At 37.3% G+C, this 24,757-nt stretch overlaps 1 protein-coding gene across 7 annotated transcripts in view; it reads right to left on the reverse strand.

The window, feature by feature from the left end:
- The window catches only part of PTPN4 (protein tyrosine phosphatase non-receptor type 4), a 190,592-nt gene that overhangs the window by 14,097 nt on the left and 151,738 nt on the right, over positions 1-24,757 (reverse strand). For 5 of the 7 annotated variants that reach the window (XM_070389259.1, XM_070389265.1, XM_070389293.1 and 2 more), the window contains 10 exons: positions 24,360-24,443; positions 24,212-24,268; positions 17,863-18,019; positions 14,222-14,388; positions 13,266-13,356; positions 13,120-13,181; positions 12,757-12,834; positions 10,852-10,998; positions 6,648-6,776; positions 1,203-1,351 (listed from right to left, as the gene is read on the reverse strand). In XM_070389259.1, coding sequence (XP_070245360.1) covers positions 1,203-1,351; positions 6,648-6,776; positions 10,852-10,998; positions 12,757-12,834; positions 13,120-13,181; positions 13,266-13,356; positions 14,222-14,388; positions 17,863-18,019; positions 24,212-24,268; positions 24,360-24,443 — 1,121 coding nt within the window. The remainder of the gene's footprint in view (positions 1-1,202; positions 1,352-6,647; positions 6,777-10,851; positions 10,999-12,756; positions 12,835-13,119; positions 13,182-13,265; positions 13,357-14,221; positions 14,389-17,862; positions 18,020-24,211; positions 24,269-24,359; positions 24,444-24,757) is intronic. The other 2 variants (XM_070389270.1, XM_070389278.1) reach the window with 1 other exon arrangement.

The raw sequence follows: 24,757 nt of genomic DNA on the forward strand, positions 1-24,757 counted from the left end.
CAATAATAAATCATTAACAAAAGCAAAAAAGACAACTAAAACACTAAAAAAATTAGCTTTTAAAGCCAAATTTAATTTTCATTAAACTTTACCACTGAGGTGGTTAAGAACTTTGTGAAGCATTCTGCAGCTACTGAGAACTAAGGATATCCAACAGCCGAATGTGCCCACCATTCCTGTCATCTGCCTCTCAAATAACTAGGCTAAAATCTGTTTTAATGAATGTGAAAGTCTACCCTTAAAAAGTGCTGGAAAGTATAAGGATAAAGAGATACCTTAATACATCCTCTGAATCAAATCACTTAATAACAGAAGTAACAAGGAGAAGGAGAAAATATTTCCTGGCTCCTAATCTCTGGGTCTGTGGCAGTGAGGCTGGAGTCACTGATTTCAGTCCCTTGAGGGCAGATGGGCGCCTGAATATGAAAGGAAGGAGGGTGTCCACTACTGCTCACTTGGAGCTCCTGGAAGTGGCACATCCTGAGGTAGTATTGGGTGGAGTCATCACCGACTCAATGGACATGATGAGTATGGGTAAGCTCCGGGAGTTAGTGATGGACAGGGAAGCCTGGTGTGCTGCAGCCCATGGGGTTGTAAAGAGTCAGACATGACTGGGCAACTGAATTGAACTGAACTGAACTGACTCCAAGGATGTGAAATGCCAATCAAAGGTCTTAGGAGGGGCCAGGATGGAGTACCTTGCTGGAGGGGGAAATCCAAACCTTATGATACAATCTAATTCTTACAATATTGTTATTTCTCAAATCTATAATACCATTAAATTTAAGACATAACCCAATTTCAGAAATGTTTGACTATGAAAAAGATAAACTTCTAAGAACTAGTATTATTTTTACTTTTTATGATAAAGTTTCTGCCAATTGTATGTTAAGTCATATTCTTTGCTTTCTACCTTCAGAACACAGCTTTGAGTTCTAATTTACCAGAATGACAATCACAACTTAAGGGCAAAATAAGAGTACATATTCCCTTTAAAAAATGACCTATTTAATCACTACGTCATTCAGTAGTGTCCAACTCTTTGCGACTCCACAGGGGTCAGAGCCCACCAGGCTCCTCTCTCTGGTGGGGTTTCCCAGACAGGAATACTGCAATGGGTTGCCACTCCCTTCCGGGCTTCCCTGGTGGCTCAAACGGAATCTAGTCAGTTACTCAATCATAAAAGACAGAAAATAAAATACCTGCAATGAACAACTATAGGTTCTTCCTTGCCAGCCCTCTTATTTCGTACGTGGCAAACAAAATCCAGGAAGTCGCTTGAATCGTCAGGGACTCCGTGGTCGGGCCAGGCTATGTACTGGATTTGAGTGAGTGGACGACTCTCGTTTTTCTACGTATAAATGAAAGATTATGCAACTGACTTAGAAATAATCCTTAAAATATATGTAAACATTCATGTCATTTTAATTTTAGAAGCAAAAGAAACTACTTTCGTTATGCCCCAAAAGTAATGTATAAATTCAATAAAACTCAAAAGTTTAAGGAAAAGGGAAGAAACCACTTTATAGAAACAGCTGCATCCATTTAAGAATCAGTCACCTGGATTATCACTCTTCTTATAACTAAATTTCTATATTTATATTTTTAGGATGATAATCAGGTAAACAGACAAAAATAGATTAAGATTCCAGAGAAATGTTTAAAACAAAATAAAAACTAGGTGAGCAAAAAAGGTTAAAAAAATTTTTTTTAATGAACGAAGTTGGGCTAATCCTGATAAGAACAAGTGAAATTATGGACACCAAGAAAATAAAATCTCAAAGTAAATGCAGATTAAAAACTGGAGACCATAAAACACAAAATCAAATCAATATTTAATTCTTCTTTGGGAATCAATTTCTCCATTGGTATAATGGAGAAAGTAAGGTATTGAATGTATACATCTTAGTTCAAATCTCAATTTCGCCAGTTAAGACAGTATTTCATGGTCTCATTTTCTTCAACTGAAAAATGAAACAACATCTACACCTAAAAGGGATAGTCTTACGTTACAACTGATTCATTTCAAGGACCTGCAAATCACCCAATCACAGCTGTTTGGAATCATATACTCATAGTCAGATTCCAACACTGTGAAATCTGGTTACTGTCACTTACATTGGATGAACTTCCAAAGAACATGAATGTAAAGGTACTTAAGAAAAAAGAATTCCCAGAGAGACCTCAATTTAGTCTGGGAACTAATGTTACAGATAATTAAAGGCATCTAATACAGAATACCTTTGACTATTATTGTTAACAAAAGAACTTAATGGTACCAGTAATCTGCAAGAAGGATAATTAAAGTCATACTTTATTAAGTTTTGGGGAAGTGTTTATCTGTTTGTCCATCTATCCATCCATGTACATATGTATTTATGGCAGCAAATTAATTTTCCCAATTATATTTGGCTCAAAAATGAAAAAAACAGCTTCTTGGCTTGCTTTGTTACATATAAACAAGCACACATGCCCAAACCCAAAATTCATTCTGATAGTATCTCCAGCCCATAAGGTTTTGAAACTGTACTTTCTTGTAACTTCAGTTTTATTCAGTGCCAGATTCCTGCAGTATACATTAGCAAAACTTCTAGCTCCCTTCCTTTCTAGTCAGCAAGGTCCCATCTCACTGGACTCTTCTGGTCACTTTCAGGGATGGGGTGCGTTAGGAGTGGTGTGTGAGTGGAGTTAGGGGAGATGTGGTCTCATCTCCGAAGGCTTCACTGTGGATGCCTGTGATGTTGGCTCTTCTCCAGCAATCACTCCTTTCTTCCTACAGCCCCTTAGCCCCAACATGGCTGGTGTAGGCACTGGCAGCCTGACAAGACAAGCAGATTCTGCCTCCACATACATCTTCCAGTTGGGTTACTGAGCTGGCATTTATTCATCAGTTTGCACTTCTGGCTTTAATCTGGAAGCCAAATGGAGGGACTCAGGGAGCAGGTAAGGAAAACTAACAATTAAAAAGCTGTAAAGACACCCACTCCAGTATCCTTGTCTGAGAAATCCCATGGACAGAGGAGCCTGTCAGGCTACAGTCCATGGGGTCACAAAAGAGGTGAAGATGACTTACTGACTAAACAATAGCAGCAATCTGTCTGATGTTACAGTGTCCTGCCTACAATCTTACCCTCCTAAATAATGAGGAGATTGTGAAACTGATCTTCTCCACTCATTTCATGTTCAGTCACTTAGTCATGTCCAACTCTTTGTGACCCCATGGACTGTAGCACAACAGGTCTCCCTGTCCTTCACTAAATCCCAGATCTTGCTCAAACTCATGTCCATTGATTCAGGGATACCATCCAACCATCTAGTCCTCTGTTGTCCCCTTCTCCACCTGCCTTCAATCTTTCTCAGCATCAGGGTTTTTTCCAATGAGTTGGCTCTTTGTATCAGGTGACCAAAGTATTGGAGCTTCAGCTGTAGCATCAGTCCTTCCAATGAATATTCAGGATTGATTTCCTTTAGGATTGACTGGTTGGATCTCCTTGCTGTCCAAGGGACTCTGAAGAGTCTTCTCCAACATGACAGTTCAAAAGCATCAAGTCTTTGGCCCTCAGCATTCTTTATGGTCCAACTTTCACATCCATACACAACTACTGGAAAAATCGTAACTTTGATGACATAGATCTTTGTAGGTTAAGTAATGTCTCAGCTTTTTAATACGCTGTTTAGGTTTGTCATAGCTTTTCTTCCAAGGAGTAAGCATCTTTTAGTTTTCTGGCTGCAGTCACCATCTGCAGTGATTTTGGAGCCCCCCCCAAAAAAGTCTGCCACTGTTTCCACTGTTTCCCCATCTATCTGCCATGAAGTGATGGGACCGGATGCCATGATCTTAGTTTTTTGAATGTTGAGTTTTAAGCCAGTGTTTTCACTCTCTTATCTCACCTTCATCAAGAGGCTCTTTAGTTCCTCTTCACTTTCTGCCATAAGGGTGGTGTCATCTGTGTCATCTGCATATCTGAGGTTATTGATTTCTCCTAGCAATCTTGATTTCAGCTTGCGTTTCACTTAGCCCAGCATTTAACATGATGTACTCTGCATATAAGTTAAATAAGCAAGAAAACAATACATAGCCCTGACATACTCCTTTTCCAATTCTGAACCAGTCTGTTGTTCCATGTTCAGTCCTAACTGTTGCTTCTTGACTTGCATACAGGTTTCTCAGAAGGCAGGTAAGGTGGTCTGGTATTCCCATCTCTTGAAGAACTTTCTAGTTTGTTGTGACCCACACAGTCAAAGGTTTTAGGATAGTCAATGAAGCAGAAGTAGATGTTCTTCTGGAATTCTGTTGCTTTTTATATGATCCAACAGATGTTAGCAATTTGATTTCTGGTTCCTCCACCTTTTCTAAATCCAACTTGAACACCTGGAAGTTCTCAGTTCATACACTGTTGAAGCTAGCTTGGAGAATTTTGAGCTTTACTTTGCTAACATATGAAATGAGTGCAATCGTGTGGCAGTTTGATCCTTCTTTGACATTGCCCTTCTTTGGAACTGGGATGAAAACTGACCTTTTCCAGTCCTGTAGCCACTGCTGACTTTCCCAAATTTGCTGGCATATTGAGTGCAGCACTTTAACAGCATTAGCTTTTAGGATTTGAAATAGCTCAGCTGGAATTCCATCACCACTATTAGCTCTATTCATAGTGATGCTTCCTAATGCCCACTTGAGTTCACATTCTAAGATGTCTGGCTCTAGGTGAGTAATCACACCATCGTGGTTATCTGGGTCATTAAGATCTTTTCTGTATAGTTCTTCTGTGTATCCTTGTCACATCTTCTTATCTTCTGCTTCTGTTAGGACCATACCATTTCTGTCCTTTATTGTGCCCATCTTTGTATGAAATGTTCCCTTTGTATCTATAATTTTTTTACAGAGATCTCTACTCTTTCTCATTCTATTGTTTTCCTCTATTTCTAGGCATCGTTCACTTAGGAAGACTTTCTTATCTCTCCTTAATATTCTTTGGAACTCTGCATTCAGATGAGTATATGTTTCCTTTTCTCCTTTGCCTTTCATGTCTCTTCTTTTCTCAGCTATTTGTAAGGCCTCATCAGACAACCACTTTGCCTTTTTGCATTTCTTCTTATTGGGGATGGTTTTGATCACCACCTCCTGTACAATGTGACAAACCTCGCTCCATAGTTCTTCAGGAACTCTGTAAGATCTGATCCCTTGAATCTATTTGTCACTTCCACTGTATAATCATAAGGGGTTTGATTTGGGTCATACTTGAATGGTCCAGTCATTTCCCTACTTTCTTCAATTTAAGTCTGAAATTTGCAATAAGGTGTTCATGATCTGAGCCACAGTCAGCTCCCGGTCTTGTTTTTGCTGACTGTATACAGCTTTTCCATCTTCGGTTGCAAAGAATATAATCAGTCTGATTCTAGTATTGACCATCTGGTGATGTCCACATGCAGAGCCATCTCTTGTGTTGTTGGAAGAGGGTGTTTGCTATGACCAGTGCATTCTCTTGGCAAAACTCTGTTAGCCTTTGCCCTGATTCATTTTGTACTCCAAGGCCAAACCTGCTGTTACTCAAGGTATCTCTTGACTTCCTACTTTTGCAGTCCAATCCCCTATGATGAAAAGACATCTTTTTTTTTGGTGTTAGTTCTACAAGGTCTTGTAGGTCTTCATAGAACCATTTTACCTCAGTTTCCTTGGCATTAGTGGTTGGGGCACAGACTTGGGTTACTGTGATGGTTTGCCAAACTGAATGGTTTGCCCTGGAAATGAACAGAGTTCCTTCTGTTGCTTTTGCGACTGCACCCAAGTACTGCAGTTTGTACTCTTTTGTTGACTATGAGAGCGACTTCATTTCTTCTAAGGGATTCTTCCCCACGGTAGTAGATATAATGGTCATCTGAATTTAATTCATCCATTCCAGTCCATTTTAGTTCACTGATTCCTAAGATGTCGATGTTCACTCTTGCCATCTCTAGTTTGACCACTTTGTCCACTTTTAATTTACCTTGATTCATGGACCTAACATTCTAGGTTTCTATGCAGTATTATTCTTTATAGCATCAGACTTTACCTTCACCACCAGATGCACCCACAACTGGGTGTTTTTATCACTTTAGCTCAGTCTCTTCATTCCTTCTGGAGCTATTTCTCTGCTCTTTTCTAGTAGCATAATGGGCACCTACCGACCTGGTGAGTTCATCTTTCAGTATCATACCTTTTTGCCTTTTCATACTGTTCATAGAGTCCTCAAGGCAAGAATGCTCATTAAAAAGGGGGAATAATCTAATAGCTGTCTGTTGTTATTTCCATTTCCATCTCCATTTCCATTGGAGATGTACTTCAATACCTTACTGATATTACTTGGAGAAAGAGATGTATAATTAACACCCTGGTATGATTTTTATGAATAGGGAAAATATTAATAGTAATAAGTATTATTTACTCAATTATTTTTTTACTGATCATTCATACTTAGCTACAGAAATTGGAAATATTATACTAAGAGAACATATTTTATAAGATTCCAGTGTATCCTAATGAAGCAAATAGTTCAATAATTTTTTGTATTTCCTAATAACTAGGACTCAAGATTAAAAACATTTTCATCTTTCAAAGCCTTTACCTTAAACATAACAGCTCTAATCAGTAGGCCCCCCGGTTCCCCTACCTCCTGGTTGAACAGTGTCATCTTCCTGAAGACATATGCAGTGTTCCCCTCTTCTGAGTGGCAGGTGACTTGGTAGCAGCCGTAGGATGAACTTCCTGTGGGTTCCGGCCAATACTGGTGACACTTAACCTGGTATCAATAAATTTTAGAAATAGACATAATTTAGGTTCTCCAATTTTTTTAATATTTTAATTTTTAAGAACTTTCAAGCTTAAAGAAATATGACAAAAATAATTTAATGAATTCTCATATACCCTTCAATTTCACTCGTCTCACACACTAGTAAAGTAATGCTCAAAATTCTCCAAGCCAGGCTTCAATAATACGTGAACCGCGAAATTCCAGATGTTTAAGCTGGTTTTGGAAAAGGCAGAGGAACCAGAGATCAAATTGCCAACATTCGCTGGATCATCGAAAAAGCAAGGGAGTTCCAGAAAAACATCTATTTCTGCTTTATTGACTATGCCAAAACCTTTGATTGTGTGGATGACAATAAACTGTGGAAAATTCTGAAAGATATGGGAATACCAGACCACCTGACCTGCCTCTTAAGAAATCTGTATGCAGGTCAGGAAGCAACAGTTAGAACTAGACATGGAACAACAGACTGGTTCCAAATAGGAAAAGGAGTACGTCAAGGCTGTATATTGTCACCCTGCTTATTTAACTTATATGCAGAGTACATCATGAGAAACGCTGGGCTGGAAGAAGCGCAAGCTGGAATCAAGATTGCAGGGAGAAATATCAATAACCTCAGATTTGCAGATGGCACCATCCTTATGGCAGAAAGTGAAAAAGAACTAAAGAGCCTCTGATGAAAGTGAAAGAGGGAAGTGAAGAAGTTGGTTTAAAGCTCAACATTCAGAAAACTAAGATCACAGCATCTGGTCCCATCACTTCATGGCAAATAGATGGAGAAATAGCGGAAACAGTGGCAGACTTTATTTTTCGGGGCTCCAAAATCACTGCAGATGGTGACTGCAGCCATGAAATTAAAAGACACTTACTCCTTGAGAGAAAAGTTATGACCAACCTAGAGAGCATATTAAAAAGCAGAGACATTACTTTGCCAACAAAGGTCCATCTAGTCAAGCAGTCGTGTATGGATGTGAGAGTTGGACTATAAAGAAAGCTGAGCGCTGAAGAATGATGCTTTTGAACTGTGGTGTTGGAGAAGACTCTTGAGAGTCCCTTGGACTACAAGGAGATCCAACCAGTCAATCCTAAAGGAAATCAGTCCTGAATATTCATTGGAAGGACTGATGTTGAAGCTGAAACTCCAATACTTTGTCCACCTAGTGCGAAGAGTTGACTCATTGGAAAAGACCCTGATGCTGGGAAAGACTGAAGGTGGGAGGAGAAGGGAACGACAGAGGATGAGATGGTTGGATGGCATCACTGACTGAATGGACATGAGTCTGAGTAATCTCCGCAAGTTGGAAGAGGCCTGGCCTGCTGCAGTCTATGGAGTCACAAAGAGTCGGACATGTCTGAGCGACTGAACTGAACTGAACATATACCCTTCACAGAGATCTGTCAACAAGCAACATTTTTTTTTGGTCATTTCTTCTCTTTGTAATAAGAGTCTGTTTGGATATATTTCGAAACTTCAAATATCTTGTTTACAACAAGCTTCCAACCTTAAGTAATTATTACTACGAGGGTGGCAAATGGTATACTAATCGCTATATTTCTTAGATTTAATAGTAAGAAAGACTCTTCAACTAAAATGGGAAATGCAATCCATTTACTTTCATAAATTAGGATTAAAAAAATAAGATTTAATGACATACAATTCTGTTACATTCTATTCAGCCATTTAAAACACACTACTCTATCATTTTTAGAATATCCACAGAGCTGTGTAACCCTCACCACAATCACTTTTAGAATACATTCATTACTCCCAGAGGAAGGCCCACATCCATCGGTAACGACCATGCAACTCCTCTAAGCCACCTGTCTCCTTCCATCCCAGACCTGGGCAACCACTGCTCTACTTTCTGTCCCCTGTGGCCTACTTTGGACATCACATATAATTGAACCATAAAATATGTTGTGTTTTGCCGGGAGCCCGCGAGAGACATTCCACTCGTGACAAAGGTCATGAGGAAGGAGGCTCGGCATACGCAAAGGCGGGCTCGAGCCTCAGGAGTCCCCTCGGATATTCTCGAGCATCTACCCCCCAAAAACCAGAGTCTGCCTGCTTTACTGCTTTGTGCTCTCACCTCTGACTTTACTGGGGGCTGTCCCCCACCACCATCTCGCTCTCTCTGTCAAAGAGTTAACTTACAGCTCCAATTAATAAAGTTCCTGGGCAATTAGGAGTGTTTAAATCTCTAACTCGCCTGACAAGTTTACCCGGACTCCTACAGCTATGCATACGATTGTTTACAGTCTCCCAGCCTCCAGAGGCACGGGAAGCTTAAGATATTCAAATAGCTTAGAGCCTCTCAGAGAGTTAGAAACTGTCAGAATAAATCTAGTAAAAGATTTCATTGATGAGCCAATGTTTGTTGCCAAGTTTCCACATCCCCTGTATTGTATCCATGAATGTGTATTAATTAATAAAGTTGGTATGTAGAAAAAATAAGTAGTGGCCTTGGTGTTAGTAACTTTAGACCCTTAAGGTAATAAATTCTTTCCTTTGTTGTAAACCCATTACACATCCGCCCTATATGAATGAAATTTTATCTTCGGAAGATGGCGCCAAACCTTAAAATAATTACTCTTAGAGAAAATAAGTCTTTGTTGATAAGTCCTTGTCAAGAGTCATAAAATGTTAATAAGCCTTCTGGCCAGAAGATGATGTAAATCACCTAAACCATTTGTATATGATAAATTTGCAGGAAAGAAACCCTGGTTTTTGATAAGGATCAAAGACTGCTGACTTTGCATCCCCTATTATCCTCTATGTGTAACTTAGGGTATAAAAACCCCTGTTGAAAATAAAGCTACGGGCCTTGCTCACCAACGCTTGGTCTCCCCATGTCATTTTACTCCTTAACTTCCAGCAGAGTCTCCATCTGGAGCGTGGATATCCTCTGCGACCATTTATTTGCCTGGGCTTCTAAGACCCACTAGAGAAGGTGTCTAAGGTGGGGCACCTTCCGCTATTCGAGAGGGCGCCTGCGGCCTCCGTGGTCAGAGCTAACCTGGTGTCACGGGTTATATTGATTTTCCGCGTAAACCAAGCTACTCAGCTTCTTTTATCCACTGAATTTTCCTACTGAGCTATCCTCATTCTATTACTCTTTATATCTCTAATTAACATTTGAATAGGTCACTTAAGCCGTCTCTCCTTCGAATATCCTTGATCAGCCGGGGCTGGACCCCGGCAGTGTTTGGTGACTGGCTTTGTTTACTTAGAATAATGTTTTCTAGGTTTATCCATGTTGCAGCATGTATCACTTTTCATACCTTCTTATTGCTAAATAATATTCAACTGTATGACTACACCATATTTTATCTGGTACATTTCGCTTCTTTCTACCTATGGGCTACTAAGAATAACGCTGCTGTGAACATCTGTGCACCAGTTTTTGTGTGGACATGTATTTAATTCTCTTGGGTATTTCTATGAGTGAAATTGCTGAGCTGCAGTCACAATGTTTAGCCGCTTGAAGAAATGAAGGGTGTCTTCAAGGTAGTTGCATCATTTACCAAATCCATCAGCAAGACAGTAGGTTCCACTGTCTCCACATCATTACCAACATTGATTATTTTCTGTCATATTTACTTTAGCTATCCAACTAGCTATGAAGCAGTATCTCACTGTAGCTTTCACTTGCATTTCCTTGGCGACTAATGATGCTGAGTATCTTTTCATGATCTTATTGGTCATTTGAATGTCTTCTTTGGAGAATCATCTATTTAGATCCTTTGGCCATTTTTAAATGGGATATTGTTATTTCATGGCTAAGTTGTATGAATTCTTCACACATTATAAATACAAATCACTTATTCAAACATATTATCAGTCCATTTAAATAATAATAATAACAGCTAACATCACATTTCTTTTAACACAGTATGTGTTAGTTGCAGTTTTAAGCATTTAACCATGATGATTTTAATCATGACACCATAAGAAAGGAAGTTTAAAGATTACAAAAGAGAGTAAATCAATATGAATATTTTAACTATAGATGTAACGTAATTTGAAAAATGTCTGAGCAATGTGTAAGATTCAAGTATGACTTACTCTGCCACGTTCAACCTGTGTGGTCAACATCACAACCATGGAGGAGCCTTGTTCCCAAGTCATCTGCCAAAAATCTGTACAAGTGTGTGGTAATGGCCCTTGACAAGCAATGTACTGATTTATAATTCTAGAAGAAGGAATTTCCATCTAAAAAGAAAAAGACACAAAACCAAAATTGCTTTGCATTATTACTTTTTCTTAGGATCAAATATAGGAAAATCATCTACTAAATGATAACTGAATTAATCTCAATAAATTGCAGAGTCAGTAAAACAAATCTCTATCAACTATTTTATTTGAAGAAGTTTCTTGGCAATGTGCAGTAGCTATATATACTTATCTTTCAATTAGTGGAAACAGAAATTTAAATATTTTCCAAAGTACTCTTATGAAATTAAAAGCATCTATATAGAGAATCCTGTTTCACAGGCAGGGACTTGGTATAGAAATAAAAAATATTTCTCTCTATAGGAAACAAACACTATATATAAAAATAAACAACAAGGTTCTACTATAAAGCACAGGGAATATATTCGATATCTTTTAAGTTAAAATGGAAAAGAAAAAAAATGTCTCTAAACAGCTTATTAGTAAATTTTGTGAGGAGCAAAAATTCTGCCATTTGCTTTAGTTTAGATTTTTCATATTACATATGTGTTTGTATATTATGTAATATGCATATAATTATATATAATATACATATAACATGAAAAGATTGGCAAGTATTTTAAATTCATTATTTTCAGAAGTTAAGACTGTAACTATTTGGGGAAGATAAACTATCATCCTATTACATTTTAAACACTGAATTCAAAAGGTGCATGTGTTTATTTCTGGGCTTCCCTGGTGGCTCTGCTGGTAAAGAATCTGCCTCCAATGTGGGAAACTTGGATTCGATCTCTGGGTTGGGAACATCCCTGGAGAAGGGAACGGCTACCCACTCCAGTCTTCTGGCCTGGAAAGTTTTATGGACTGTATATAATCCATGGGGTCGCAAAGAGTCAGACATGACTGAGCGACTTTGACTTTCACCTCACTCACCATACTGTTGTTAACACTTTGAACAATAATAACAACAAGCACTTAAATTATTCACAAAAAGTACAAATCAAACTGTAAGAAATTACCATTTTTTACCTACTAGATTGAAATATCAGAAAATTTGATAATACCATATACGCATATGTAGCCTTTATCAGAAACCACAGGTTCATATATGCATTGGAATTCAGAATTTGGGGGATTTTTGAAAGGTTCTTCAGTGCACACACCATGTAATAAGTAATGTTCCTTGCAAGCTATAGGTCATTATTCTGTAATCAGTCATTATCAAAAAGTCTACAAATAATAAATGCTGGAGAGGGTGCAGAGAAAAGGGAACCCTCTTGCACGGTTGGTGGGAATGTAAATTGATACAGCCACAGTGGAAGATGGTATGGATATTCCTTAAAATTCTAGGAATAAAACCACCATGTGACCCAGCAATCCCACTCCTAGGCATATACCCTGAGGAAACCAAAACTGAAAAAGACACATGTACCCCAATATTCACTGCAGCACTATTTACAATAGCTAGAACATGGAAGCAACCTATATGTCCATCGACAGGTGACTGGACAAAGAAGCTGTGGTACGTATATACAATGGAATATTACTCAGCCATAAAAAGGATCACATTCAAATCAGTTCTAATGAAGTGGATGAACCTACAGTCTATTATACAGTGTGAAATTAAGTCAGAGACAGAAAGATAAACATCGTATACTAACACATATATATGAAATCTAGAAAGATGGTACCGATTAATTTATTTCTGAAGAAAGAGATATAGAGAACAGATTTATGGACACGGGGAGTGGATTAGAAGAGGGTGAGATGTATGGAGAGAGAAACATGGAAACTTACATTACCATATGTAAAATAGATAGCCAATGGGAACTTGCTGTATGACTCATGGATCTCAAACAGGGGCTCTGTATCAACCTAGAGGGGTGGGATGGGGAGAGAGATGGGAGGGAGGTTCGAGAGGGAGGGGACATATGTATAATACTTACAGCTGATTCATGTTGAGGTTTGACAGAAAACAACAAAATTCTGTAAAGCAATTATCCTTCAATTAAGAAACAAATCAACTTTTAAAAAAAGTCCTCATCAGAGGTACAAAGTAAAGTTGATCCTCATTAATTATGGATTCGAGAACAAACCTCAAAGTTTAGATCAGCCCCTCTTATTACAAACGACAAAGGTATAATTAAAAAAAAAACTTACATTTATATAATTTGCATTGATATAGTCTTCATTACCCTTTAAAATGACCCGTGTAGCATCATCTGAAAAAATTTAAAAGAAAGAATATTTTAATAAAGTTATGTTAAGAAGATTAAACTTAACACACAAAGAGAATAGATACTTACAAGGCGAAATATCTCTGTATCTATTTTTGGAAATGTTCTGAGGTAATTTGGCACAACACATTGTCATTCCAGGCTTTTTCCGATATAGTTGCTAAAAAAAGAAAGTATAAGACAGGTTCAGAAAGCCATCGAGAGTTTTTACTTTTTTAGACTTGATTCTATGCTATCAAGAAATGGGTTTTTACCTTGGAATACCTCATCTATACAATGATGTATCTTAGGTTAGTAAAGTATTAAACCAGGTTTGCAAAGCTGAATTCTGCAAAATTTCTAATTTGAATTATAAACATTTTGAAAAATGGTAAAACATGTAAAAACAATTTTGCTTACAGAAAGAGTACCTGAAGTTTTAAATAGCAAATCTATAGGAAATATTTATTTCATTTATTTTATATTTAAAGGTACTCCTTTATTTCTTTTTTAACATATATCCACTCTTTGTTAGATTTTTCTTCCCATTTAGGTAGCGTTCATTTAGAGGTGTTTAAAAGGAAAACTGATGTGCCCTAAATATTTTATCATCATTTATCTATAACATATACTCCAGAGCAACAGATATTAATGATGGCTAACTATGTTGAAAAAAATTAGAGAAGGATTAAATATGACAAGGCACAAAAACTATTCTTTAATTCAGGATTTTTAAGTCTATAATAGTCTATCTTCATCTGCAGCCTTTCATAAAAACAGCTATTTAATTATAGAAAAAAATGTTGTTTGATGACATAGACCTATAAAATATTTTCTCCCTCTTTTAAACTGATACCTATTAGTGAAACCACAGCTAGAATTTGGGGAGTAATTTTTAAAACTTTACACTTTACAGCTCTTTTTGCCAATATTTCTCAGTAATATTTTATTAATACATTATAACTGATACTAGATTAGGCAGTTAAGAAGTCATGAAATTAATAAAAAAATATGGGCAAACACCTTTTCTATATCATGTTACTTACATCAAACTGTGTCAGTACTGTTCCTGTGATAAGGCCCTCAGCCAGCTGGATCATCGACTCTCGTAGGGAGTGGTCATCCTGATGGACACTGTCGAGAGGGGCTTTCTCAGGAATGTACTGGAAGTCTGGCTCATTTTCTAGCTTTTCTTCCACTACATCATACACAGCTACAAACACAAAACCAATATGGAAACCTTAATGAACTGGCAAAAGGAATTTATCAGATATTATTTAATTTAAAGTGAAAAAAATATTCACTTATTTGTCACTCATCAGATCTGAGTCTGGGGTCACTGTATATGGGCCAAGAATGTTGTAGAGTTGAAAAAGTACCTCTGGGGAAAAGAAGGGTTCTTGGCCATTATTGCTGAAAATGTCTGCAACTTGCAGAGACAGTAAGAAAAAGAGGAATGTCAAGAAGATCTGCTCTGAACATATCTGTCCTTAATCTGTAGAATCTTGGGCAACAGCACCAATGGAGACCTATCCACCACACATGTAGACAGGAAGAGTTACACATGAACTGAACAGAATGCTACACTAAATATGTTCTATTGTTGTTTTTCGACATATTTATTAAACAACTTAGAGGACTAGTTTTTTTATTTTTTAATATATTTCTTTATTTGGCTGCACAAGTAAGGCACTTGGGATCTAGTTCCCTGACCAGGGATGGAAACCAGGCCCTCTTCTGCCTTGGGAGTGTGGCGTTCTAACCACTGGACCACTGGGAAGTCCCAGGAAACCAAATTTCCAAGGAGAATTCTAGGCCAGAATTCATAGTCATGGGAGTGAGGAGAGCCAAACTCTAGGCTGTAATCCTTAGCCCAGTCTCAGCCTGCCCTCCTCTTCTTTCCACCCTCAGCTTCACTCTGTAATTCAGGGGCCTATAAACATACCATGAACAACATCTCAGTCCACACAGAAGCTCAGTCTACACTCCTGTGGAAACTGCTTCTTATGATACCTTATTGGCCTATATCCTGACACCAACCCTTGGGAGAACGGACCTGGGAAAACTGGCCACAAAAACCCAGGAAGCAGGCTCAGAGCTATTTGGTCAGAGAACTGAGAGTTGAAAAAAGTGGTCTAGAAAGGAAGGAGAGGCCATAGGTGCTGGCTTGCATGCACCCTTGGTCCTGCAGAATCCTGACCCCCATGGGGGCAGCAGAGCTGAAGAAGGACAGAACCTTCTAAAGGACAGAGTCAAGCTCCTGCCTTTAAGAGGCTTTGTTCCCGCTCAGATACAAATGCATTTTTGAGAACAGATTTCTGAAATGAAGAATGCAAAGACAAAAAGATATGAATGCGTTTTGTCTAAGAAGAAATAAGATTTAAAGAGGAAAAGACCAGGAAAAACAAGCAGAAAACTGATATTTTTGACAAACATAATTTAAATTTTTGATTATACATTATTTTTTTTAAAAAAATGGATATGACACCTACACTGAAAGTGAATCCTGGTACAGATTTTAATGATAAAACAGTATTAGAAAGATATTTGCCAAAAGAAGTAGGTACCAGGTGGGTTCCTCTCCTAAAGTATAAATGGGGTAACTTGGAATTGCAAAATGACCATGCCTTTTCCATTATATAGACTTTTGTTCATATTCTCTCTCTGTACTAGTCATGAATTTGCAAGCAGGTAATGAACGTCTTCGTGAATAAATGTCTTCAACTATAATACGATGTTAATTCACTTGTCTCACTGGATGGCTGTAAACATTAAATGAGAAGGTATGGAAGAGCCAGGTCTATGGAAAGCATTTAAGAATTATTAGCTAATATGATTATTAAGTTCTCCAGGATCTGTTATCAAGAGAAAATTGAAAAAAATAATCAAATTCAGAGACAACTCTTAGTATGAAAATTAAGTTGCTTTATGTGACAGAAAATGCCTAAAAATATCCAATCTAAATAAATGAGTTCCTTTAAAAGTCAAAAATGTAACATTCTGTTGAAGTCTTCTAAATTTTCCTAGAAAGCTAATTTTTTTTTTTTTAAAACAAATTGAAGGTGTATGGCAATTCTGTGTTGAGCAAGCCTACTGGTATCACTTTTCAAGCAGCATTTGTTACTTTGTGTCTCTCATATTTTTGTAATTCTCCCCAAAAATTTTAAACTTTTTGTTTTTATTATATTTGTTATAGTGCTCTATGATCAATGATCTTTGATTTAGTATTTCAAAAAAGATTATGACTCCCTGAAGGTTCAGATGATGATAGCAATTTTTAGCAATAAAGTATTTTTAAATTAAGGTATGTACATTACATACTTAACAGACTACAGCATAGTATCAACAAAACTTTTATATGTACTGAGAAATAAAAAAAATATGTGACTTGCTTTACTGTAGTATTTTATTTATTTACTGTGATATTTATTGTGATGGTCTGGAACTGAAACTGCAATATCTCCAAGGTCTGCCTGTAGAGAAGATAAAATGAAAATGTCTGTACCCAAGAGGCAAAATGGGTGTGTAGGGGAGTAGATATTTCTAATTACATTTTGCTCCTTATGGTATGTAGTCAGCAACTAACAATGTGACATTAACCAATAATTACTCTTCTGACTAAAACTATGATTAACAATAAACTGTTCAGAACAAAACTAGAAGAATATGTCTAACACTAGATAGTACAGGCACTTAAGAATTTTTTCTCAGAGGAGAATGATTAATGTTGAGGAAACTTGAAACTATGCCATTATGAACACAGGTTGAAGGACCTGGGATTGTATAACTGGAAAAGAAAAAAAAAGGACAGCTTCTAGTAAAACTCACTGCAAAACACTGATGAGGGATTGAACTTATCTGTATTATGTTTAGTCTGCATACTGCATAGCACAAAGAGACAGCACTAGAAACACTGGGATTGAAGGAAGATGGACTTTTAGGTCAATTAATAATTTCACACTGTCCACAGGGGGAATGAACTGCTTCAGGAGCCACTGAGCACTCCACACATGGCAGGATATTCTTGAGGCTGTCATGGAAACTAAACTCTAGCTTGTTGGTTTTCTACAGGTGGAACAGCAAGTATATCTGAGTACCTAGGACTCCTTGAGCACCTTGGGGGTGAGAGAGGCAATTTCAGTCATGGTGGTCTGGAGAGAACTTCCTGAGGCTGACATCTCAGCAGAGCCCTGAACGATGTGAAGGTATACACTGTACAAACGTCAAGAGGAGTGCTTTAAGCAGAAGGACCACCAAGAAGGCCATTACAGACAACAAGAGAGTGAGTAAGGCAGAGGGGCAGGCAAGGTGGCTGAAAATTTGCATTTGACTCTACATGTGAACAGTTCTCTGGTGGCTCAGTGGTTAAAAAAAATCCACCTACCAATTCAGGAAACGTGGGTTCGATTCCTGGGCTGGGAAGATCCCCTGGAGAAGGAAATGGCAAACCACTCCAATATTCTTGCCTAGAAAATCCCATGAACAAAGGAGCCTGGTGGGCTACAGTCCATGGGGTCTCAAAAGAATTGGGCATGACTTAGCGACTAAACAACCACCACTCTGAATGGAAGCCACAGGTCACACACTCTGGTGTGACCAAGTTCTAAGAAGTCCACTCTAGCTGCTGTGTCTAGTAATAAACATGAGGGAATTATTAAAAACATGCAGTAAATTATAGAGTACCCACCGTTAGGACGAACTAGAAGGACCAACTCCCCAGAATGTCTCTCACAGCTCGCTTTGATCAGCAGGACCACCTGGTCGTGGGTGTGCTCTGCAATGTCCCGACCGTTGATCAGTACCACTTGGTCCCCTTCATTCAATCGAGGGACACACAGGTCAGCCTGTCAAGGGATGCAAAGAAGGTTTCAAATTCACATGTAGCTTTCTGGAAGTAAGGAACAGCAATTTACTTTTATAGACTCCAGAGCAGAAATAAAATTACATACTGAAATCATCTATCCATTCACTCATCTATTAAAAAAACAGAAATAGAAAACTCACTTTCAGACCTCCCTGGTGGTCCAGTGGTGAACAATTCATCTGCCAATGCAGGGGACACAGGTTCAATCCCTGGTCCAGGAAGATGGGGCAGCTAAGCCTGGGCACCACAACTACTGAGTCTGTGCTCCAGAGCCTGTGCTCCGCAACCAGAGAAGCCACCAAAATGAGAAGCCCATGTACAACTAGAGTAGCCCCTGCTTGCAGCAACTAGAGAAAGCCTGCATGCAGCAATGAAAACTCAGTGCAAACAATAAGAAATTAAAAACAAAACTCACTTTCCTATAAAGACATCCTTTTTTTCCTTCTTTATTAATAATTTTCCCCCTGATGCCCTAGTACAATTCCAGACATACAAGTAAGACTAATGCTCTCAAGTGCATAGATCAAGGTAGCTCTCACTTTGCACTGTCCAGATACATACAATTTCAGTTGCACAGTTGAGTTAAATAACACCAAACTCCTAACATGGTGCGAATTTCAGTTACTGCATAAATTACAAGTAACTGCATAAAATTCAAAACTCGCTGTTAGCCCGACAGTCCAAAAATCACTATATAAATCATAAATATGCAGCATGATCAATGACCAATCACATCCCTTCTTTCCAAATGTACTGATGGCTTGTTGTTATGCATCAGTTACTCAGTTCATATGGAGATAGCAAAGCAGGTACTTGTGTGGTCTCCTTGTCTCCCAAAGATAAACCCATTTTGAGTAAGGAGTAACTGGCCAAAAAGTTACGAGAGCAGCAAAGAAACAAAAAGGGACAGTGCTGAAGGTGAAATTCAAAGTGAACATAAATGGAGTTATAGAAGTAACTGACTATGTAAATATCAACATTTCTATTGTTTGAGAGACCCTAGATATGCAGAGAAAGGAATTTAGAGAAGATGAACTTATTAGAGAGAAGAACTTATTTAGAGAAGATGAACTTTCACAAATGATGAAAGTGGCTGTGACAAGAAGGATGAAGATGTCCAAGGAAGTGATGCTGGCAAGAAACTTCTTGGGACTTCCCTGGCGGTCCAGTGGTTAAGACTCCACACATCCAATGCAGGGGGTGTAGGTTCTATCCCTGGTCAGGAAAATACCATCCCACATGCCACAGTGTGGCAAAAAATAAAAATAAAAAATTGAGAGGAAATAAAAATGGACAGATCTTTAAAAAACAAAAACTCAATCCAGGAAGTCCTGGAAGATATTTCATATCACTGAAAGTGCAAAGGGCAAGGGGACGTGGGATCCAAACTTAGATAGAATTATCACTATTTGTTGAGATAAATAAGGAAAAACGCTCACCCTGTAATTTAGGGTATATGACAAGAAAAAGAAAAGCACTGTTCACAAATTACCTTTGGTAAGTTTTCACAAAGAAATAAAATACTTTGATTCTCAATGTTTCTAATGTTCTGAATTACAGGATAATAAATCAGTATTAGTTTATTATTTCTTCATTTCCCAATACGTTTAAAAAAGAAAGCATTAGAAATTTTAACGTTCTGATAAAAAATTTAAAGGTCATGGAAAAAAACACAATTTTCCCCATTGACTCAGTACGGGTTCAGGCCATATGGTTATATTTATAGCCCTGCACCACTGTGCGAAAACAAACAAGTAAATAAGGTAAAAGAAACCAACAGAAATAGGGACAGCCTGTTCCAGGAATACAGTAATGAGAATACAACAGAATTAAGTTTGCAGGATGATGGAGCTGGGCCTTACAGAAAGGGCTGTGGCAAAGGCTTGAAAGATGGAAGCAGGACTAAACTCACTATATAACACAAAGTCAACGAAATCCAACAAGGTACTGTCATTAACAGAAAGAGCACTGATCCAGAAGTCAGGTTCTTCCACTGCTGCTTATGAAATGTGTGATTTTAGACACCCGAAATTCTGAAAATGGAACAGGTATCTATTTTAATTATGCATAGTTGTAAAATTTAAAAAATGAGATATTTCAATGTAAAGAATTAAAACCTGGGAAAATTCAAAATTAAGGTTCAGACCATTTCCTTGAGGTGCTCTTTCTCTATTTCTCGGCATGTTATAGCACACTACTAGTTACCTATTATAACTGAAGGGAACCCTCTTACACTTAATCATCTTCTGCTCTTTGTCAGGTATAATTTCTTACTTGCATTTCATTCTGATTTGGAGTCTACATCAGATGAATTTTGCTGGGACAACAGCTATTGGCTTGAATATGATCAGACAGGAAGAAATACACGACTTTGGAAATTGCTGTTGTTCAGTCACGAAGTCATGTTTGACTCTTTGCAAACCCATGGACTGCAGCACGCCAGGCTTGGAAATAACTTGAAAATTACTCTGTTTCAAAAGGTGTCCAATAGAGAAAATGACATTAAACTATTTTAAACACTGCCCTTTTCTACCAATCACCTAAAATGAGGTTTCTAAACACTGTGATGGTCTCTAAGTTAATAATATTTATTTTGTTATTTATTTAACTGATTCTAAAGTCAGCCACTATTTACAGAACATCGTTCTGGCAGAAAGGAAAAATTACCAATATAGTAATCTGTATAGCCTAAAAAAAATTTAGAATCATACAGTTCTGTTTGGAAATTAACCTGTCTATAGAGTGCTCCCTGAACATCCTTGACTGAATTGCAAACTATCCACGTTCACTGCTCAGAAAAAATCAATATTTGTTTTATGACTTTACCTGGCATACAAATAAAAAAAGATTTCTGTCCTAATTGTAAGGGCAATACATGCTCACCATCATGATTCAGACAATTAAAAAAAGGAAGCAAGAGATAAATATCAGTAATTCCACCACCACAGTGAAATACTGTTAATGATTTCAGCATGTTTCCAGATTTTTAAAACATAACTCAATTAAAAAAACTGGATAAAACACATATGAAATTATAATATGTATTTTCATTTAGTTGATTTATAATATTGTGTTAGTCTCAGAAGTACAGGTAAGTGATTCAGTTATACATATTAATACAGGTATGTCTTTCAGTTCTTTTCCATTACAGGTTATTACAAGACATTGAATATAGTTCCCTGTGCAATGAAAGTAAATCCTTGCTACTTAACTATTTTATATACGTGGTGTGTATCTGTTAATCCTGAACTCCTAACTCACCCCTCCTAGCCTCTTCCCTCTTTGGTAACCATAAGTTTCCTTTTTATGTCTCTGAGTCTGTCTCTGTTTTATAAATAAATTTATTTGTATTATCTTTAGATTCTACATATAAATAATACCATATAATATTTGTCTTTTTCTGTCTGACTGACTTCACTCAGTTTGATAATCTCTAGGTCCATTCACATTGCTGCAAATAGCATTATTTCATTCTTTTTATAGCTGAGTAGTATTCCATTGTAAAATATTTTTCAAAATACTATCTTACGAAAACCTTTCCATACTTACATAATACTACATCATCTATTATTTCAATAGCCGCAAACCAAAGCATAATTTATTTAGTCAGCTCTAATGATGTACATTTTGATCTTCCCTCCAATTTTAATTTTCACAAACTACAATGAACATTGTTGTGTATCCTATGTTCTGTTTCATAAGAGGTAATTTTTAAAAGTAGAATTATCAGGTCAAAAGACATATATTTGACTTTTAGTTAAAACTTTTGTACTGGGGAAAGCTATACATTGCACAGTTTAAAAAGCTGACTTGGTCTGTAAGATTATTAGGACAAGAAACCATTTTCTGCATTCTTCCCTATGCTCTCCTCATCCCCCCACCACCTCATTTGAGGCAACTAGTTTCAACATTTTAGCTACAGCTTTTGTATTTACCTTAGTATCACTATGTAACTTTGCAATTTCATTTTTTAGTTTTTATTTTAGACATTATCTTTCTACTTGATAAATGAGAATACAGCCACCTCTCACCTCATCTTGCAGTAGCCCTGTCCCCCAATACATATTTTCCTATACATACTAAACAAATAATTTTGGACTACTTCCCTTATCTTTCACATGTGTAGTAAGTTTATTTTATACATCACATCCCTGTCTTGTCACTTCTGATCACAAGGGATTTGTTTAAAAGAGGACATTTGATCCAAGCTGAATCTATGAGGTTTTGCTTCCTCTGAGTCTATAATTTAGAGTGAGGAGTCTAATGACTCTGGGGTGCTAAGCTGGTTACATAAAATACAAACCCAGAAGTTGCTGGTAGGCACATCCCTTCAAAAGAACTGAGGGACATAATAGTGGCAGCTACACAGTTTCTATTTAGTTGAAATTTTGGAGTCACCATCATATCTAAACAAAGAGTGTGTCTGTGGTGCTAATGTTACAGGAACTTGGCTTGAAGCTGCTACTAAGTACACTTTTCATTTAGAATGTATTTTATTGTAGCTTGAGAGATTAAGCTGATTCCAGTACAGACCGGTTTACACCGAGAAAGAAAAATTCACAAAAAAAGAAATGGACATGAAAAGTAGTTCTGATGATTTGTAAAATTCTTTCTAGAAGTCTGATTATATTCCTGTCTTGGGGTTTTGTGATACACCTCTACAGGTGTACGAAAAATTTTGTATTTATAATTAAGCCAGGGGTATGCAGTGACAGACTTTATTTTCTTGGGCTCCAAAATTACTGCAGCCATAAAATTAAAAGATACCTGCTCCTTGGAAGGAAAGCTATGACAAACCCTAGATGGTGTACACCCTAGATGGTGTATTCAAAACCCTAGACATCAATTTGCTGATAAAGGTCCACATAGTCAAAGCTATGGTTTTTTTCAATAGTCATGTATGGATATGAGAGTTGAATCATAAAGAAGGCTGCTACACAATTTCTACTCAGTAGAGATTTTGGAATCACCAAAGAATTGATACTTTCAAATTATGGTGCTGGAGATTACTTTTGAGAGTCCCTTGAACTGTAAGGCGATCAAACCAGTCAATCCTAAAGGAAATCAACCCTGAATATTTATTGAAAGGACTGATGCTGAAGCTCCAATACTTTGGCCACCTGACGCAAAGAGCCGACTCACTGGAAAGGACCCTGATGCTGGGAACAATTAAAGAGGAGAAGGGGGTGACAGAGGATGAGATGGTTAGACAGGATCACCGACTCAATGGACATGAATCTGAGCAGACTCTAGGACACAGTGAAGGACAGGGAGTGCTGCAGTCCATAGGCTCACAGTGTGCTGTAGGCCACGGGGTCACAAAGACTCAGACACAACTTAACAACAACAAAAATTTCACAAGTACTCTGTTATTTGCAATCAACAAGTTCTTAAAAACCAGAACCAAAACTATATATCATGATATCCTTGATCAATCTTGACTGTGATCTTCAAATCAACTTTGAGGTTGCTGCAAAGCACCAAAATCCCATAACTGGTCTCTTTCTCTCAGGCTGCAGGTTCCTACCTTTCCCAGGACAGAGACAGTTAAATGATAATGGGTACTGACTCAAAGTTTTTTAAGAAAAATGCAGTTAAACAGAATAAACAACAGAAACGGGAATCTGAAAGCAGTATTTACTATATAATGAGCAATAAAAATGATGTATCCACAATTTATTAAGAATTGTCCTTATGATTCACAAGCAGAAAGTTTATGAGTGCTGAAGCTGAAAGAAAGGGCAGGGGGGCAGGGGGATTTTCATCATCATGGGTACATACAGTATTTTCTTTACTTTTGCTTAGCATGTTCACAATAAAGAGTTTCAAATAAATATTTTAAACAGAAAGTAGACAAATATAATGTAAATAAATGATTCTAAATGAAAAAAGAAGTCAATGAAAAAGCAAACAAACTATACCTCTGTCTACATTTTGCTATTTAGAGGGGTTATTTTGATAGAATCTAGAGTCTTTGTAAAAACAAGTATTTGAAAAACTGTTCTAGAAGATAGGGAAGAAATAAAAATTAACTTCTCAGCAATTTAGGAGATTCAGCAAACAACATGTGATACTTGACAAATTAAATGATTCATTTCATTGTTTTATTTATACTAAGAAAATAAGTATGTATTCTTGAAGCTAGGATCACTGAGAAGGCTGTTGAACTCACAGGGGTTCCTGGCGCAACTCGGGACACGATCACAGGCATCTTCTGGTCACATCCTCCCTTCACATTAGAGTAAATCAAGCATTAGTCAGCATAACAGATATAGAAACACCTTATTTAAAAGATAAGTGCAATACAAATTCTAAGTTACCTTTACATTGAATCCAAACCTCCCATTTTCATCAGGTTTCATTCTGATTAGAACGAGATTATCATGTGGAATACCACCGTTAGGCTTAAAAAGACAAAAATAGATGACTCATCATTCTCTTCATTTATAGGCTACTTACTTTCAGATATACAGGAAGCATGCTTTGTGTATGTTGATATTATCTAAAGTGTATAAAGAATCATAATTCAAATTTCTCTCTTGCCTTACCACTGTATACTGGACTATAGGCGCCAGAGTAACAGGGCCTTTATTAATTACCTAATTAATTAACCACAGTGTCCCTAGAACCTGGCTCAAAGCTTTGCACAGAGCAAGTATTTGTAAGTTTTACATGAATTCATGATTCCCTCTGCTTTTTAAAAACAGCTTCATTGAGA

Source organism: Bos mutus, chromosome 2 (assembly GCF_027580195.1).
Source record: "Bos mutus isolate GX-2022 chromosome 2, NWIPB_WYAK_1.1, whole genome shotgun sequence".
NCBI classification, from domain to species: Eukaryota; Metazoa; Chordata; class Mammalia; order Artiodactyla; family Bovidae; genus Bos; species Bos mutus.